The sequence below is a fragment of the Ranitomeya imitator genome, chromosome 1 (genome assembly GCF_032444005.1).
Source record: "Ranitomeya imitator isolate aRanImi1 chromosome 1, aRanImi1.pri, whole genome shotgun sequence".
Classification (NCBI taxonomy): domain Eukaryota; kingdom Metazoa; phylum Chordata; class Amphibia; order Anura; family Dendrobatidae; genus Ranitomeya; species Ranitomeya imitator.
Window position 1 is genome coordinate 860,649,474 of NC_091282.1, and position 18,675 is coordinate 860,668,148.

Below are 18,675 nucleotides of genomic sequence, written 5' to 3' on the forward strand. Positions count from 1 at the left end.
GGTAGCAACTCCACCTGTGGCACGCACACAGAGAGGAGCTAACGACAAGCGTAGGAAGATGACAGTCCATTGGGGTACAAGACTAGTTAACCTGAGAGTCACAATCTGACTTCTCAAACGTATCCATGGTTCAGCGTTGATCAATGTTGCCATCCTGTGTTTTTCCAGCCGGGTCTGTAGTACCCTAAGCTGAGATCCTGAGGAGTCATCGACCAGAAGAAAAGTCTCTTTATAGTGGCATGTCACCTATTTTTAGATTTAACAAGTGTCCTTCAGTCCAGCATCACAGATAAAGGGAAGAATGGTGATGAGATCGGGTAGCATTACTTGATTATTTAAACTATTTGCATAGTTTTCCCCTCTCTGCTTTTGAAGTCAACAAACTGGCTCCATAACACAATGCATAATTAGCATATCAGCAATATTCATTGTTATGTGGCCATGCCTTACTGTTTTACAAATATAACAGAAGATAAACTGTAGGAGATAATATTAAGGGTTAATATTCTTCCTATACAAGAAGAGTCAGTACTTCAGACAACAGTTTATGATTATGAGCCTACACAATTTACATCTGGCTAATTAAGATACAATGCTGTGTTTAAGTTTCTGACCCGTTAACCTATTCAGCATTGAAAGGGCCGTTAATATCTTCAGCACTAAAGGAAACCAAATCCATTTAATATGGGACACAAACACATAGGCTAAATGGAAGATCTACAATTCTCAATACATAATGATCTTCTAACCCCAGATCTCCCAGGAAGATGTGACACATTTGTGACACAAACATGCTGTTTGAGATGGGGTTGTCCGAGCAGTGGACCATACCTTTAACATTTTGAGCTAATTAACTCCTCAGGAAAACCTATATTAAAAGTAAACAGAAGGTTGCATGTACCCCAAAATTGTACCAATTCTAATTAGCAGTTATCTCATAAAATATAAGCCAAAATATATTTCCATCAACAGAAAAATAAAACTGTGATGGGTCCTTGAACACAGTGACAGTAAAAAAAACAAAAAAAAAAGTTGTAAACGTAGATATATTGTGGCTTTATTGTGCTAAGGTAGTAAAAAAAATATGTGAATACAGTACTGTGCAAAAGTTTTAGGCAGGTGTGAGAAAAACTGCTGCAAAGTAATGAATGTGAAAAAGAGAAATCTAAATCAAATCAATATTTGGTGTGACTGTTAAGTGAACAAGAGGGAAGAATACAGTTGAAGTTGATTGCAGGTGATTGCCTGCTGCTGAGTAATTGCAGGTGAACACCGCCATCTGCTGGTCAAGGGAGAAAGTGAAAGTAAAGAAAGAAGTACAGTAGTAGTAACATATTAAAGGGATCCTACGTTCCCAAAGGAGGAAATTAAAGATGACACCAGGTCATTTGACATCTGTGTTGCAGTTACTAATTATAAAAGACCTGGCCAGGCCGAGATAAGGGAGTTGGTGCCAGAACCTGTACCAGAGAAAGAGAACCGTGCGCACCACTATATGAGGTACCAGGGTAGGCTCCAACACCGTTATCAATAATAAAAAGAAACCCGGCACTCAGCTTTGAAGTGATCAATCTGGTAATTTAATATGATTCACTGTAGTAGTAGTCAAAAAAAAGTTTCGGTCTTACATCAGACCTTCTTCAGTTACAAGTTACAGTGTTCCTATTGGTTTGATAATGCCAATAGGTGCAGTAGCAGATCACTGGATCCAGGGGACATCTGTGTTGCAGTTACTAATTATAAAAGACCTGGCCAGGCCGAGATAAGGGAGTTGGTGCCAGAACCTGTACCAGGACATGTCATGTGGCTGTGGTAGGCTTACAGCCACCATCGCTACAGAAGGGTCTGGGAGCAGTTAAATGCCGGAGAAGGCCCGAGCTGTGAGGAAGTCCATGACCAGCACCAGTAGAAGTCCATGACCAGTGCCAGTAGAAGTCCATGACCAGCACCAGTAGAAGTCCGTAACCAGCGCCAGTAGAAGTCCGTGAGCAGTGCCAGTAGAAATATGTAACTAGCGCCAGTAGAAATATATAACTAGCACCAGTAGAAGTCCATAAACAGTGCCAGTAACAGACTGTGAGCAGCGCAAGTAGAAACCCGTGACCAGATTCAATACCAAGCTCGGGAGCCTATCCGGCTTTTACAGAGGACCGTGCCTGTGGCCATTACATCCATCAAAGACGTACGGTACAGGGTGTGGGCTCTGGCAATGCTTCAGGGAACAGAGATGGCCAGTGTGACAAGAACAATATATACCCAGTGACTCACATATCTAGGACTTGCGGCCTAGCGAGAAATAGCGGAGACCCTGCTAGGGCCAATATAACAATCAGAGGTGTTTACAGAGACTACTACTAGGGACAGGCCTAGTGCTGAGAGCAACGGCCATTAAGTTGAGATATAAATGCATTAACAGATGTTTAACTGCTAGATAACAAGAACAGTGTATGTAATAGAACATTGCATTTATATTGTATTTAATCGCATTGCTGTGTCATATACTATATTAACCCTGTTACTGTAACCCATCATATAGGACGTACTAGTGAATATATATACACACACATATACCGTACTTAGAAAAAGATTTCCCTTCCTTGCTGTGTTAGTTAAATAAATCGTGTTGGTTAGGTAGCACTTTCTCGTCATTGTCTGCGCTGTTGCATCCAAACAACCTGCTTACATGACCACCCTTTACCATCAAAACAGCATCAATTTTTCTATGTACACTTGCACAAAGTCAGGGATTTTGTAGTCAGGTGTTTGAGTAACCAATTATGCCAATCAGGTAATATTGATCAACATGATTATTCAGGTTGAAATACAGAATCAACTTAAACGTTAACATGGACTGCCATACCAAGACATATTATCAAACTAATTATGCAATTTGAAGAAAAAAAAAAAACTTAGAGGTAGAGATTGGCAGATAGATTCCCTGGTCTCCAGCTACAGGACAGAAGGTCTCTAAATCTCCTACCTTCTGGGATTCAAGGTAAGGCTTTTTTTGACAGGTTGGCATGATGTTATGTATGCATGATGCCACAGTGATGAAGTTACGTCAGCCCGGCTAATCAACATCCACACCCGGTATCCAGCAAAGGATTTGTGAGCCTTCTATCCAGTGGCCACTAGACCAGAGTCAGGAATTGATCTGCTCATCTCTACTTACGGGCGATCTTATTACAATGTGCAAGTATATATGGATAGAAAGTGCTTGGACCCACATTCAGTTGAAATGCATTGCAGTGCGAAGAGCCATCAGCTCCCTACACCGCAATGACTATAGAAGCCACTGACCTATCAGAGGTCAGCAGCTAACATCTGTGTCGCTGCCATGCGCCGCCCCACCTCCCTGCACCAGAGATGGAGGATGAAGAGGACACTTGTCTTAGATGCAGGCATAAATAAGAATAGTTGTTTATTTTCATTTTTAATGTTTGGAGAGGAGTGCCAGGACGGGAATATTATTAAAGGAAACGGCCACGATGGGTGACATTATTACAGGATGGGGGACATTATTACAGGATGGGGAACATTATTACAGGATGGGGCCAGAAAGGGGACATCATTAAAACAAGAGGCCAGAATGGGCACCAGGATAGCAGACATGATATAAAAAAAGGGTAAGGATGGGGGAAAGTACTAGTTGTACTTTTGAATGACAGCATTCATTCTATCCCATAGTGCACTGGAAAACAGGGGAAAAAAATTCTAAATGCGTTGAAATTGCAAAAAAAGTGTAAATTGACAATTGATTTTTTTTATATGTAAAACTGACCCAGTAGTATGATTCTCCAGGTCAGCATGAGTATTGACTGTATACACTGTATAATTACTCCCACAATAGTTCCCACATAGCATGATGGCCCCTAAAGTAGACCCCAAACCATATAATGGACCCCTACATTAGGTTTGACGCTGTTCAATGGCCCCCAAATTAGCTCCCACACTATATAAGGGTCCTGGGATTAACTCACATGCTGTATAATGCCCCCCTAGTTCCCATGCTGTATAAGGGCCTCGATATTAGCTCCCAAGCTGATAGGACCCATAAGTGTCACCTTGCCATGGTTTATGGGCACACATGAATTGGCCAATTTATGGGCTAAGAACTTTCATTTTTGTAAGGATTTCTTTTTGTTAGTACATTTTATTCAGCAACATTGTGGTCAAGTTCTCATGTTTGCATATATCTTGGTTCTTACAGAGTGCTGCTGTGCCCCTTTTTTTTGCATGTAGATAGATAATTGGGATGCTTTGGTTAGAAAAATCTTTTGTTCAAACAATTGAGGATCTGTTCACACCAGCTATAAAGTCTCTGGCACAGATTCTATAAAACTTGCAAGCATGCGGTCCAGTAAAATGCCAAGCCCCACAGATTTCTATTGGTGTCTGCCATATCAGGAATTCTGGAGTTCCATTGTTTTTATTATTATTCTCCTATGTCATAGAAGAACAATACAGATATGAACAGAGCCTAATGCAATAAACTATTTCTAGATCGCTACTTTGATCCAAGCTACAACTGTTTAAATTGAGCTTGTTTTTCAGTTCAAAAATATTCTCTATTGTATTTAACATTCACAATAAAACTAAGAGAAGCAGACAGAAAAGTTCATTCATACTTATATTCACAGTCCCGTATTACATTGTGGATTGTCTGTATTGCTTTGTTTTGCTTTTTTTTCCCCAGAAACTTACCTCTTGTCTCATCAGCAAACTTTCAAGTGTTGATTTACTACTAGTAGCATCTTGCTCTTGCTGCTCTAAGCAGATCTTCTGATGTTCTATAGCATAGTACGCATTTTTAAGGCTGCCTGCCAGAGCTGATCTTCGTTTTTCTGACCTAATTACTTCATTTTTCAGTTTATTCTCCAAAAGTCCACAGCATGAGGATTTACTGGAACTTAAAGTAAAAAAAAATAAAAAAATTCACAAACACATATATATTTAAACATTTACATCCAGAATAGTGGACAGTGACACAAGTTTTGGCATTTTAGCTGTTTAACAAAACAAATTTGAATATGAGCTTAAAGTGCAGACTCTCGTATTTAATTTGAGGGTATTCACATCCTAATTGGAGTAAAGGTTTTTGGAATTACATCTCTTTAATATGTAGCTGCATCTTTTTCAAGTGACCAAAAGTAATTGGACAATTATCTCAAAACCTTTTTAATGGGCTGCATAGGCTATTCCCTTGTTAATCCATCATCAATCAAGCAGTTAAAAGGTCTGGAGCTGATTCCAGGTGTTGCATTTGCATTTGGAAACTGTTGCTGTGAACTCACAACATGAAACATGTGGTCAAAGGAGCCCTCAATGGAAGAGAAACAGGCCATCTTTAGGCTGGAGAAGAAATCCATCAGAGAGATAGCAGAAATGTTAGCAGCAGCCAAATCAAAAGTTTGTTACGTTCTGTAAAAAAAGAGCTCACTGGTGAGCTTGGGATCTCAAAAAGGCCTGGATTTCCAAGGAAGACAACAGTGATGGATGATTGCAGAATCCTTAGCATGGTGAATAAAAACCCCTTCACAATATCCACCCAAGAGAAGAACACTCTATAAGAAGTTGGTGTTTCAAAATCTAAATCTCCCATATGGAGAAGACTTTTGGAGTAGAAATACAAAGGGTTCACCACAAGATGCAAACCACAAATCAGCCATAAAAATAGAAAGGTAAGATTAGACTTTGCCAAAAAAACATTAAAGAAGCAAGCCCAATTCTTAAAAAACATTATTTGGACAGATGAAACTATAATCAACCTGTACCAGAATGATGGGAACAAGAAAGTATGGTGAAGGCTTGGAACAGCTCCTGATAAAAAGTATACCACATCCACTGTAAAACATGGTAGAGGCAGTGTGATAGCATGGGCAATCATAATCCAAACTGAAGAAAAGGACAGCGCCACACCGGACAGTGAAAAGCAGCTCACATATTTATTCTGCCTCAAGCCCAGTACACAGCATTTCAACCACCATTATATACCCATAAGCCCTCTCCTTTAATTAACCATCTACCAATAGGGATACAATAGAAAAATAGAAAAAACATACATAACACAGTTCACATATACACATATAAAAAACAATTGTACATGAGTAGTAATCACTGCACCACCCCCTCTAACATAGATCAACTAACCTTGATCCCTCTTTTGCATACATCTTATCACCAAAACACAGAGATAAAATTCCAGTACATAGAATGTAAACAAACCGTGTCCCACCTATCGGAGCAATGCTTTGGCAGTTACCATAGTACCCAGATACTCCCACAGGCGTGTTCCTGAAGGATATAATCCAATCATATCGCCAGGTTACAGGTCATGTGTAGGGTTGAGCGACTTTTACTTTTTTAGGGTCGAGTCGGGTTTCGCGAAACCCGACTATCTCAAAAGTCGAGTCGAGTGAAATCGGCCGATTATGGCGAAAAGTCGGGGATCGACCGAAACACGAAACCCAATACAAAGTCAATGGGAAATCTAACTTTTTTTTTCTCTCTCTCTCTCTCTCTCCCCTCCATCCCTGAACAGAAAAGCTGGTGTTACACATTGCAAATCGCTACAGCGCACAAGCGACAAGATGGCGATAGGCGTCCACGCCCCTAAGACCTATGTCATCACTCTGCCCATGCTCCTTCATTGGCTGAAAAAATGGCACCAAACGCGTCATACGAAACGTGACTTTGGCGTGAAGATCGCCGACCTCATGGCCGATCCCACACTAGGATCGGGTCGGGTTTCATGAAACCCGACTTTGCCAAAAGTCGGCGACTTTTGAATTTGTCCAATCCGTTTTGCTCAAGCCTAGTCATGTGACCGCATCGTCCCCATGTGATATGTATCACACTGCGCAGATCCAGCAAACATCTCCCCAGTCCGAATAGTAATCCCAGCTGCGCATGTCACCGGCAAGATTCAGCTCATAAGAGGCAAAGTCCCACATATTAATGCGCATGTCCATAGGGCTCATAGATCCGGAGATATCCTTGCGCACACATATCTTTTCAGTCAATGTCCGCAGTGGGGAAGCAGGTCAATAGTGCGCATGTCTGGAGCTCCTCCTCAGTACTCCTGCATTCAGCGCCGATATATAGCAAAACCATGATGCTCATGTCTGAAATCACAGATCGTATCCCCAAATAACAAATAGAATGATGTTATGCATGTCCAGAAAGCCTTCTTCAATCCTCCATATATATGGTAATGTCACACATGACTTAAATAATCGCACCTTTAAATATGTCCTTAATGCTGTGCTGAAACCTATAATAGAATATAATATACCTAAAAGGGAAAGCACATCCCTCCCAATGGTTTAATAATATGTACATCACAATATGCAAATGAAAAATCGCATTTACATATTACATTATAGTACCCTAGAATATTAATCATTTGACTCTAAATATAAACAAAAAAGGAAAAACACAACATCATAAGCAAACAGAGCCATAACATCTCAACTTAGACGTCCACGCCGCCATGTCGTACCAAGGATTCCCAGCCAGTCTCCCATGCTGGTACTTGCCCAGCCTCAAGCTGCTTAGCATTTGCGATCTGACAAGGGCAGGCACATTCAGCCTAAAGTGGCCATTGACACAAAGGGTACAATAGCATAGACAGCCAGTTTCCGAAAGGTATATATCCAAACAGTGTATCGCCTTTAAGGCTAAATGGGGACATGTAACCATAATACAATTATGGAATAACCCTCATCGAATAGGTAAGGGATATTCATGTACCAAACATCAAAGCATATTAACCATATAGTAAAACCCTATATTCTCCTTCATAAATCGGTGTTCATATAAATGATGGTATCAATAATCCCTGGGACCCCAATCAGCCTCAAATAAACGGCCACATGGTTAACCCCTTTATCACTGATACTCAACAATTATCCCTCAAAAGAAGGGACAAAAGATTGATAAGAGTGTGCTTCAAACTACCCAAATAATCTGTATAATATAAAAAACAAGGCAAACAAAGAATATATAATACAGTTAAAAACATTATACCGATGAGATACCGCAACAAAACCTCAGAGGAAACAATTCTGTTGGTATTCTATATTCAATCCTTTGGGGAAAAGAGTGTCCAATTCAAATATCCATTTTAGTTCTTTTCTCTTCAGGAGAGTAACGCGATCTCCACCTCGTCTTGGCATGGGTACATCGTCTATAACCCTATACCTCAATTGATTTCATGAAAATGTCTCGGTACCGGAAGCTCAATTGATTTTGTTCTAATAGTGCTTTTGTGTTTGCTGATCCTTGCTTTAACCTCCCTCGTTATTAAACCATTGGGAGGGATGTGCTTTCCCTTTTAGGTATATTATATTCTATTATAGGTTTCAGCACAGCATTAAGAACATATTTAAAGGTGCGATTATTTAAGTCATGTGTGACATTACCATATATATGGAGGATTGAAGAAGGCTTTCTGGACATGCATAACATCGTTCTATCTGTTATTTGGGGATACGATCTGTGATTTCAGACATACGCATCATTGTTTTGCTATATATCGGCGCTGAATGCAGGAGTACTGAGGAGGAGCTCCGGACATGCGCACTATTGACCTGCTTCTCCACTGCGGACATTAACTGAAAAGATATGTGTGCGCAAGGATATCTCCGGATCTTTGAGCCCTATGGACATGCGCACTAATATGTGGGACTTTAAACCAAACCAGAGAAAGTGTATGCATGAAAAATTGGGATCACCACAGCAATACAAAAACAATAAGCAAAATACAACTTTATTAACGGAACATTAGACAAAGTACATAAAAACATTTAAAAACCCCATAATGTGACCTGGGGTAACGGGTCCATACAAATAACAGTTAAATGCTATAACACAAGAAACAACATTGCACAGCTCATATGCATCAGTACATCGATAACAAAGTCAATATTCCCAACGTATGGGTATGATAAAATATAGTATACTACCACATACCAAATCCAAAATCCTGGAATAAATCCAGGCACACGTAGTAATACCCCCTAAAAAAGGGTCAGAGGAGAGACAAAAGATAACAAAATCCCCCTCAAAAAATAACAATTGACGTCTGGATCCCTAGCCCCTGATGGTAAGGTCCTATATATCTTACCCTCCCTAAATAGGTTAGGCAGTAGTAGGGATCCTAGCAGGATAGGTAAAGTGGCACTGAAGCAGGCTGTGCAGTTGTTTGAGACCCACGCGTATCGACGCCTCTAGCGTCTTCCTCAAGGTCAATATACAAAAACCGGCATGTTCCCTACCTTAAATAGCTATAACATTATGTAATACACCTACCAGGTGTGAGCAGCATTATCAGTCAAGGCGCGCTGATCTCGGCGTCTAGCAATGCCCACTGTGCAGGTGCGACTCGGCTCCATGTTCAGGCAGCCATAGCCGGCGCGTGCGCACAGCAAGAGTTTGGGTACCGCCCCCTGAAGTGCCCAGTGGCACAGCGCATGCGCGGGGCGTGCAAGTGCGCCAATGCAGGCACAGCCCAGACAATCATAATCGCACAGTTAGGAATACGCCTGCGCAACTGTACTCGACAATTACAGGCTCTGCGCCTATGCACACTTTGCCACCAGAGGGAATATGATATATATAACCCCCTCGTGGACGCGTGCCCCATTAACAAACAGCACCAATATCAATCAATGGCGCGCTAGAGAAAGTTTAGTGTGAATACCCTCTAATCAAAAAGGAGATCTAAAAACAGCGCAGGATACAAATGAACGACTAAATATCCGCGGCAGTCCTCACCTTGGTCCAAAATCGTTATCTTTAATAGTAGATTATAAAGTTCCTTTAAAGCACATAGCAATAGGTTCAAATATACACATACACTGCAGCGGGCGCAGGCACACCGAAGTTCTTAATGGCTTGAATAGTACCGTAAATACTGAATAGATGCGTCTAAAGATAAATAACAATTATTCCTACGAACTAGAACGAGCGCACGCTTTACCAAAATTTCAATAGAAAGAATAGTGGCGCACAAGATAAAGAGCGCCTAAATAACAGTGGCAATTTGTCTTATGGGCAAGAACGGGCACAGGTTCGTTATTAACATGGCAGACATAGTGAAGATATACAAAACAATAACTGATTGTAGCGATGGTTAGTGGAGTTAACGTGGCGAACCACAATCCATTATAGATGACCATATTGATAAAAGAAATCAATATGGACAAATACTATGTATGCGCATACATATTATTTAATTGAAGGACGGCGCAACAAAAAACCCTCAGGAAGTATAGCCCTAATATGATGTCCAGCGAGCAATATAACGGATCTTAAAGGTGCGGGTTTGCCGGTAATAGCAAACTACTTTCACGTGGGGGTTAATATGATTTCAGTATATCAGAGGTATGGCCCCCATGCCCAGTGTAGTACCTAGATACCGTATCTGCACAAACAGTTAAAAGATACAGAATGTACATCAGAAAATAGGGGAATAGTAGCACAATCAGAGTATGAGTTCCCCAAAAAAATGCCAAAACCAAAATAAAGCTGATGAAAAAACATGTCCACTAGGGACCTAGCCTAATCATATCAACACCAAGGGCGTTAGGAACCGACAAAAAAACGCGCATAAGAAAAGTCCACATTATAATATATAGTCTGAATGTCTGTCTTGTGGGCCTCCAACCGCGAATAGTTCTTCCGAATTCCTTTTCCAATTTCCCTTGAAGGAGATGACGAAAATGAAGCGCTAAATAGTCCATATCTTATTAATCTGAAACAAAATCAAAAAACAGTAAAAATAAAGAAAGAAAAAATAATAAAGTTTTTTGTAAAAGCCTGTATAAAGGAGTTCACCATTCAAACCACCTGGTGCTAGGCTCTTAAGCTCATAAATCCAACGAGATTCTCTTCTCAATAGCTCGTCTGTTAGCCTACCTCCCCTAATACTCGGGATAACCCTCTCTAGTCCCATGACCCGAAGGGTCTTGATACTCCCATTATGATGTTCTAGTAAGTGGGTGGCCACAATAGTCAACTGCTTGCCTTTGTCTCTGTCTTTTCTCGCTGTGGATATATTTGAAATGTGCTGCTGCACCCTGCGGCGCAGCTCTTCGGTAGTTTGTCCGACATACATTTTTTGACATCCACAAATTAGGGCATAGACTAAATTCTGTGTGCGGCAATTGAAATAAGCTCTTGATTTTACCCGAAATGGCACAGAGGGGACTGTAATACCCGTATCTGCCAACATTAGTGGACATATAGAACAACCCCCACATGGGTAAGAGCCAAGGATGACATTACCTGAGTGGGTTTGGGAAGTAGGCCTCTTGAAGTGGCTCCTGGACAGATGATCTTTCAGGTTTCTTGCTCTTCTGGCCACAATTCTTGGTCTACTGGGGATAAGTGCCCTCAACCTCGTATCACTCAGCAAAATCTCCCAGTTCACATCCATCAAGCGACGTACATCAGCTCACTGGTTGTTATATCTTGTTATAAGACTCAGTTGATCCTTGTTGTCTCTTGATTGTACTTTAAGGACTTCTTCCCTCGATTTATGCCTCGAATGTTCAAATGCCCTTGAGACAACCCTGCGTGGTTATCAGAATTCGTTATGGAATTCGCTTGACATCCTGCCACTCCAGGAGTTCGGTGGACTTCCTAGATTTGAAAATCATGGTCAAGGGCAACCGGATTAACTAAATTCAAATTCGAATTCGCTTGACATCCTGCCACTCCAGGAGTTCGGTGGACTTCCTAGATTTGAAAATCATGGTCAAGGGCAACCGGATTAACACCACCTTGTTCCGGAAGAAGACTGCCACAAACAATGTCTTACATTACTCTAGTTTTCATCCCAGCCACCTCCGCAATAGTATTCCAAAGGGACAGTTCCTCCGGGTCAGGAGGAACTGTAGTACCACAGTAGATTTCCAGGAGGAATCAAGACAGCTTACTAATCGCTTCCATGAACGCGGATACCCACGCAGGGTTGTCTCAAGGGCATTTGAACATTCGAGGCATAAATCGAGGGAAGAAGTCCTTAAAGTACAATCAAGAGCCAACAAGGATCAACTGAGTCTTATAACAAGATATAACAACCAGTGGGCTGATGTACGTCGCTTGATGGATGTGAACTGGGAGATTTTGCTGAGTGATACGAGGTTGAGGGCACTTATCCCCAGTAGACCAAGAATTGTGGCCAGAAGAGCAAGAAACCTGAAAGATCATCTGTCCAGGAGCCACTTCAAGAGGCCTACTTCCCGAACCCACTCAGGTAATGTCATCCTTGGCTCTTACCCATGTGGGGGTTGTTCTATATGTCCACTAATGTTGGCAGATACGGGTATTACAGTCCCCTCTGTGCCATTTCGGGTAAAATCAAGAGCTTATTTCAATTGCCGCACACAGAATTTAGTCTATGCCCTAATTTGTGGATGTCGAAAAATGAGTGTCGGACAAACTACCGAAGAGCTGCGCCGCAGGGTGCAGCAGCACATTTCAAATATATCCACAGCGAGAAAAGACAGAGACAAAGGCAAGCAGTTGACTACTGTGGCCACCCACTTCCTAGAACATCATAATGGGAGTATCAAGACCCTTCGGGTCATGGGACTAGAGAGGGTTATCCCGAGTATTAGGGGAGGTAGGCTAACAGACGAGCTATTGAGAAGAGAATCCCGTTGGATTTATGAGCTTAAGAGCCTAGCACCAGGTGGTTTGAATGGTGAACTCCTTTATACAGGCTTTTACAAAAAACTATAAGGTTTTTTACCTATATGTTTATTGTGGCCTGGAAGGGGTAATGAATGGGCTGGGTTTACTTGTGGCAAAGCCTTTATATGGATATACATTTTTTTCTCATTCTTCTCTTTATTATTTTTTCTTTATTTTTACTGTTTTTTGATTTTGTTTCAGATTAATAAGATATGGACTATTTAGCGCTTCATTTTCGTCATCTCCTTCAAGGGAAATTGGAAAAGGAATTCGGAAGAACTATTCGCGGTTGGAGGCCCGCAAGACAGACTCTATATAATATAATGTGGACTTTTCTTATGCGCGTTTTTTTGTCGGTTCCTAACGCCCTTGATGTTGATATGATTAGGCTAGGTCCCTAGTGGACATGTTTTTTCATCAGCTTTATTTTGGTTTTGGCATTTTTTTGGGGAACTCATACTCTGATTGTGCTACTAGTCCCCTATTTTCTGATGTACATTCTGTATCTTTTAACTGTTTGTGCAGATACGGTATCTAGGTACTACACTGGGCATGGGGGAGTATCTGGGTACTATGGTAACTGTTGTGAATTCTGCTCTTGGGCTCCCTCCGGTGGTTATGAGTGGTAGTGCTGCGGTAGTTGGATTGCAGCATTTATCAGGTGTATCTATTTTTTGCAATTTGGGCTGGGCTATATAGCCTTGCTTGATCCTTTAGTCAGTGCCAGTTGTCCATTGTTTTTGGAGGATTCACATCACTTCTGGTCTCTCCAGTTTGCTGTGCTTTTCTTCAAGGATAAGTCCTGGCTTTGTTTTTGCTGTCCACCACCTGCTGTGGACCTTATAGTTCCGTGCATTTTCATGTTTTTGTCTTGTCCAGCTTAGTCTGTGAAGGATTTTTTGCAGCCTAGCTATTTCTCTGGAGATGCAGATATACCCTCCATGTCTTTAGTAACATACATAGTAACATAGTAACATAGTTAGTAAGGCCGAAAAAAGACATTTGTCCATACAGTTCAGCCTATATTCCATCATAATAAATCCCCAGATCTACGTCCTTCTACAGAACCTAATAATTGTATGATACAATATTGTTCTGCTCCAGGAAGACATCCAGGCCTCTCTTGAACCCCTCAACTGAGTTCGCCATCACCACCTCCTCAGGCAAGCAATTCCAGATTCTCACCACCCTAACAGTAAAGAATCCTCTTCTATGTTGGTGGAAAAACCTTCTCTCCTCCAGACGCAAAGAATGCCCCCTTGTGCCCGTCACCTTCCTTGGTATAAACAGATCCTCAGCGAGATATTTGTATTGTCCCCTTATATACTTATACATGATTATTAGATCGCCCCTCAGTCGTCTTTTTTCTAGACTAAATAATCCTAATTTCGCTAATCTATCTGGGTATTGTAGTTCTCCCATCCCCTTTATTAATTTTGTTGCCCTCCTTTGTACTCTCTCTAGTTCCATTATATCCTTCCTGAGCACCGGTGCCCAAAACTGGACACAGTACTCCATGTGCAGTCTAACTAGGGATTTGTACAGAGGCAGTATAATGCTCTCATCATGTGTATCCAGACCTCTTTTAATGCACCCCATGATCCTGTTTGCCTTGGCAGCTAGTCAGATGTGGTGTTTTGTATTTTCTGTGGTGGATATTTTCTAGTGTTTTAATACTGACCGCATAATACTCTGTTCTATTCTTTCTTTTTAGCTAGTGTGGCCTCCTATGCTAAATCCTGATTTCATTTCTGTGTATGTTATTTCCCTCTCCTCCCAGAGTCAATATTTGTGGGGGGCTATCTATCCTTTGGGGATTTTCTCTGAGGCAAGATAGGTTTCCTGTTTCTGTCTTTAGGGGTAGTTAGTTCTGAGGCTGTGTCGAGGGGTCTAGGGAGTGTTAGGTACCCCCCACGGCTACTTCTAGTTGCGCTGTTAAGTTCAGGGTTTGCGGTCAGTACAGGTGTCACCTTCTCCAGAGTACGTCTCATGCTGCTCCAAGGCCACCAGATCATAACAGTACGTACAACTGGCCAACAATGAGTTAATTGCATCTCCAAAGAAGGGAGGAAAGATTTTGAGCCATTTTTTTTCCTTAGCCTGTTTGGTCTGATCCTCCCTCTTAATCTCTGGGTGGCCGCGGAACCTAGTAATAACATGAGTGTTCAGGAGTTAGTTTCTCGTGTGGATCAGCTTGCTGCTAGGGTACAGGGTATTTCAGATTATATTGTTCAGACTCCTGCCTTAGAACCTAGGATTCCACTCTTGATTTATTCTTTGGTGACAGATCCAAATTTTTGAGTTTCAAAAATAGCTGTAAACTGTTTTTTGCATTGAGACCCCGGTCTTCTGGTGATCCCATTCAGCAGGTTAAAATCATCATATCCCTGCTGCGTGGTGACCCACAGGATTGGGCATTTTCCCTGGAAACTGGCAATCCTGCTTTGCTTGATGTTGATTCTTTCTTTCAAGCATTGGGGTTATTGTATGATGAGCCTAATTCTGTGGATCAAGCTGAGAAAATCTTGCTGGACCTGTGTCAAGGTCAAGAAGCGGCAGAATCGTATTGCCAGAAATTTAGAAAATGGTCTGTACTGACTAAATGGAATGAGGATGTTATGGTGGGGTTCCCCACGCCTGCTGGTCTGAGTGATTCTATGTCTCTGGCCATTCAGATTGATCGGCGCTCGCGCGAGCGCAGAGTTGTGCACACTGTGGCGTTGTCCTCTGAGCGGAGCCCTGAGCCTATGCAGTGTGATAGGATTTTGTCTAAAGCTGAACGTCAAAGATTCAGGCGTCAGAATAGGATGTGTTTTTACTGCGGCGATTCTGCTCATATTATTTCTGATTGCCCTAAGCGTACAAAGAGAATCGCTAGTTCTGTTACCATCAGTACTGTACAACCTAAATTTCTGTTATCTGTGACCTTGATCTGCTCATTATCATCATTTTCTGTTATGGCATTTGTGGATTCAGGCGCCGCTCTGAACTTAATGGACTGAGAATTTGCCAGACATTGTGGTTTCCCCTTGCAGCCTTTGCAGAACCCTATTCCTTTAAGGGGCATTGCTGCTACACCGTTGGCTAAAAATAAACCTCAGTTTTGGACACAGCTGACCATGCGCATGGCGCCAGCCCATCAGGAACATTGTCGTTTTCTGGTGTTGCATAATTTGCATGATGATATCGTGCTGGGTTTTCCATGGTTACAGCTACATAATCCGGTGTTAGATTGGAAATCTATGTCTGTGACTAGTTGGGGTTGTCAGGGGGTTCATGGTCACGTTCCTTTGATGTCAATTTCCTCTTCCCCCTCTTCTGAAATTCCTGAGTTTTTGTCAGATTTCCAGGATGTATTTGATGAGCCCAAATCCAGTTCCCTTCCACCACATAGGGACTGTGATTGTGTTATTGACTTGATTCCAGGTTGTAAGTTCCCTAAGGGCCGATTTTTCAACCTGTCTGTGCCAGAACATGCCGCCATGCGGAGCTATATTAAGGAGTCTTTGGAGAAGGGGCATATTCGGCCATCTTCTTCACCATTGGGAGCAGGTTTTTTTTTTGTTGCCAAGAAGGATGGCTCCTTGAGACCCTGTATTGATTATCGCCTCTTGAATAAGATCACGGTCAAATTTCAATACCCGTTGCCTTTGCTTACTGATTTGTTTGCTAGGATTAAGGGGGCTAGCTGGTTTACTAAGACTGACCTTTGAGGGGCATATAATCTTATTCGTATTAAGCAGGGTGACGAATGGAAAACTGCATTTAATACGCCCAAAGGCTATTTTGAATACCTTGTGATGCCATTCGGACTCTCTAATGCTCCATCTGTGTTCCAATCCTTCATGCATGATATCTTTCGGAGTTATCTTGATAAATTCATGGTTGTATATTTAGATGATATTTTGATTTTTTCCGATGATTGGGAGTCTCATGTGAAACAGGTCAGGATGGTATTTCAGATCCTCCGTAATAATGCTTTATTTGTGAAGGGGTCAAAGTGCCTCTTTGGAGTGCAGAAGGTTTCTTTTTTGGGCTTCATTTTTTCTCCCTCATCTATAGAAATGGATCCGGTTAAGGTTCAGGCCATTCATGATTGGATTCAGCCCACATCTGTGAAGAGCCTTCAGAAATTCTTTGGCTTTGCTAATTTTTATCGTCGTTTCATTGCCAACTTCTCCCTTGTGGTTAAACCTCTGACCGATTTGACGAAGAAAGGTGCTGATGTGACGAATTGGTTCTCTGTGGCTGTTTCTGCCTTTCAGGAGCTTAAACGCCGATTTACTTCTGCCCCTGTGTTGCGTCAGCCGGATGTTTCTCTTCCATTTCAGGTTGAGGTTGACACGCCTGAGATTGGAGCAGGGGCCGTTTTGTCTCAGAGGAATTCTGATGGTTCCTTGATGAAACCGTGTGCCTTCTTTTCTCGGAAGTTTTCGCCTGCGGAACGCAATTATGATGTCGGCAATCGGGAGTTGTTGGCTATGAAGTGGGCATTTGAGGAGTGGCGACATTGGCTTGAGGGGGCCAAGCATCGTATTGTGGTCCTGACCGATCATAAGAATCTGATTTACCTCGAGTCTGCCAAACGGCTGAATCCTAGACAGGCTCGATGGTCCCTGTTTTTCTCCCGTTTTGATTTTGTGGTCTCGTACATTCCTGGTACTAAGAATGTTAAGGTGGATGCCCTCTCTAGGAGTCTTTTTCCTGATTCCCCTGGGGTTCTTGAGCCGGTCGGCATTCTGAAGGAAGGGGTGATTCTTTCTGCCATCTCCCCTGAATTACGACGGGTTCTTCAGGAGTTTCAGGCTGATAAACCTGACCGCTGTCCAGTGGGGAAACTGTTTGTTCCTGATAGATGGACTAGTAAAGTGATTTCTGAGGTTCATTGTTCTGTGCTGGCTGGCCAACCTGGGATTTTTGGTACCAGAGATTTGGTTGGTAGGTCCTTTTGGTGGCCTTCTTTGTCGCGGGATGTGCGTTCTTTTGTGCAGTCCTGTGGGATTTGTGCGCGGGCTAAGCCTTGCTGTTCCCGCGCTAGTGGGTTGCTTTTGCCTTTGCCGGTCCCTGAGAGACCTTGGACGCATATTTCTATGGATTTTATTTCAGATCTTCCAGTTTCCCAGAGGATGTCGGTTATCTGGGTGGTTTGTGACCGGTTTTCTAAGATGGTTCATTTGGTACCTTTGCCTAAATTGCCTTCCTCTTCTGATTTGGTTCCGTTGTTTTTTCAGCATGTGGTTCGTTTGCATGGCATTCCGGAGAATATTGTGTCCGATAGAGGTTCCCAGTTTGTTTCTAGGTTTTGGCGGGCCTTTTGTACTAGGCTGGGCATTGATTTGTCTTTTTCTTCCGCATTTCATCCTCAGACAAATGGCCAGACCGAGCGAACTAATCAGACTTTGGAAACTTATTTGAGATGCTTTGTGTCTGCTGATCAGGATGATTGGGTGGCTTTTTTGCCATTGGCCGAGTTTGCCCTTAATAATCGGGCTAGTTTGGCTACTTTGGTTTCGCCTTTCTTTTGTAATTTTGGTTTTCATCCTCGTTTTTCTTCTGGGCAGGTTGAGCCTTCTGATTGTCCTGGTGTGGATTCTGTGGTTGACAGGCTGCAGCAGATTTGGGCTCATGTGGTGGACAATTTGGTGTTGTCTCAGGATGAGGCTCAACGTTTTGCTAACCGTCGTCGGTGTGTTGGTTCCCGGCTTCGGGTTGGGGATTTGGTCTGGTTGTCTTCCCGTCATGTTCCTATGAAGGTTTCTTCCCCTAAGTTCAAGCCTCGGTTTATTGGTCCTTATAGGATTTCTGAGATTATCAATCCAGTGTCTTTTCGTTTGGCCCTTCCAGCCTCTTTTTCCATCCATAATGTGTTCCATAGATCTTTGTTGCGGAAGTATGTGGTGCCCGTTGTTCCCTCTGTTGATCCTCCAGCCCCGGTGTTGATTGATGGGGAGTTGGAGTACGTGGTTGAGAAGA

General features: G+C 42.3%; 1 protein-coding gene across 1 annotated transcript in view; it reads right to left on the reverse strand.

The window, feature by feature from the left end:
* LOC138651724 (myosin heavy chain, clone 203-like) overlaps nucleotides 1-18,675 on the reverse strand; it is a 240,910-nt gene that overhangs the window by 180,057 nt on the left and 42,178 nt on the right. The window contains exon 3 of the mRNA XM_069742150.1: nucleotides 4,705-4,909. Within this exon, the coding sequence (XP_069598251.1) occupies nucleotides 4,705-4,909 (205 nt within the window). The remainder of the gene's footprint in view (nucleotides 1-4,704; nucleotides 4,910-18,675) is intronic.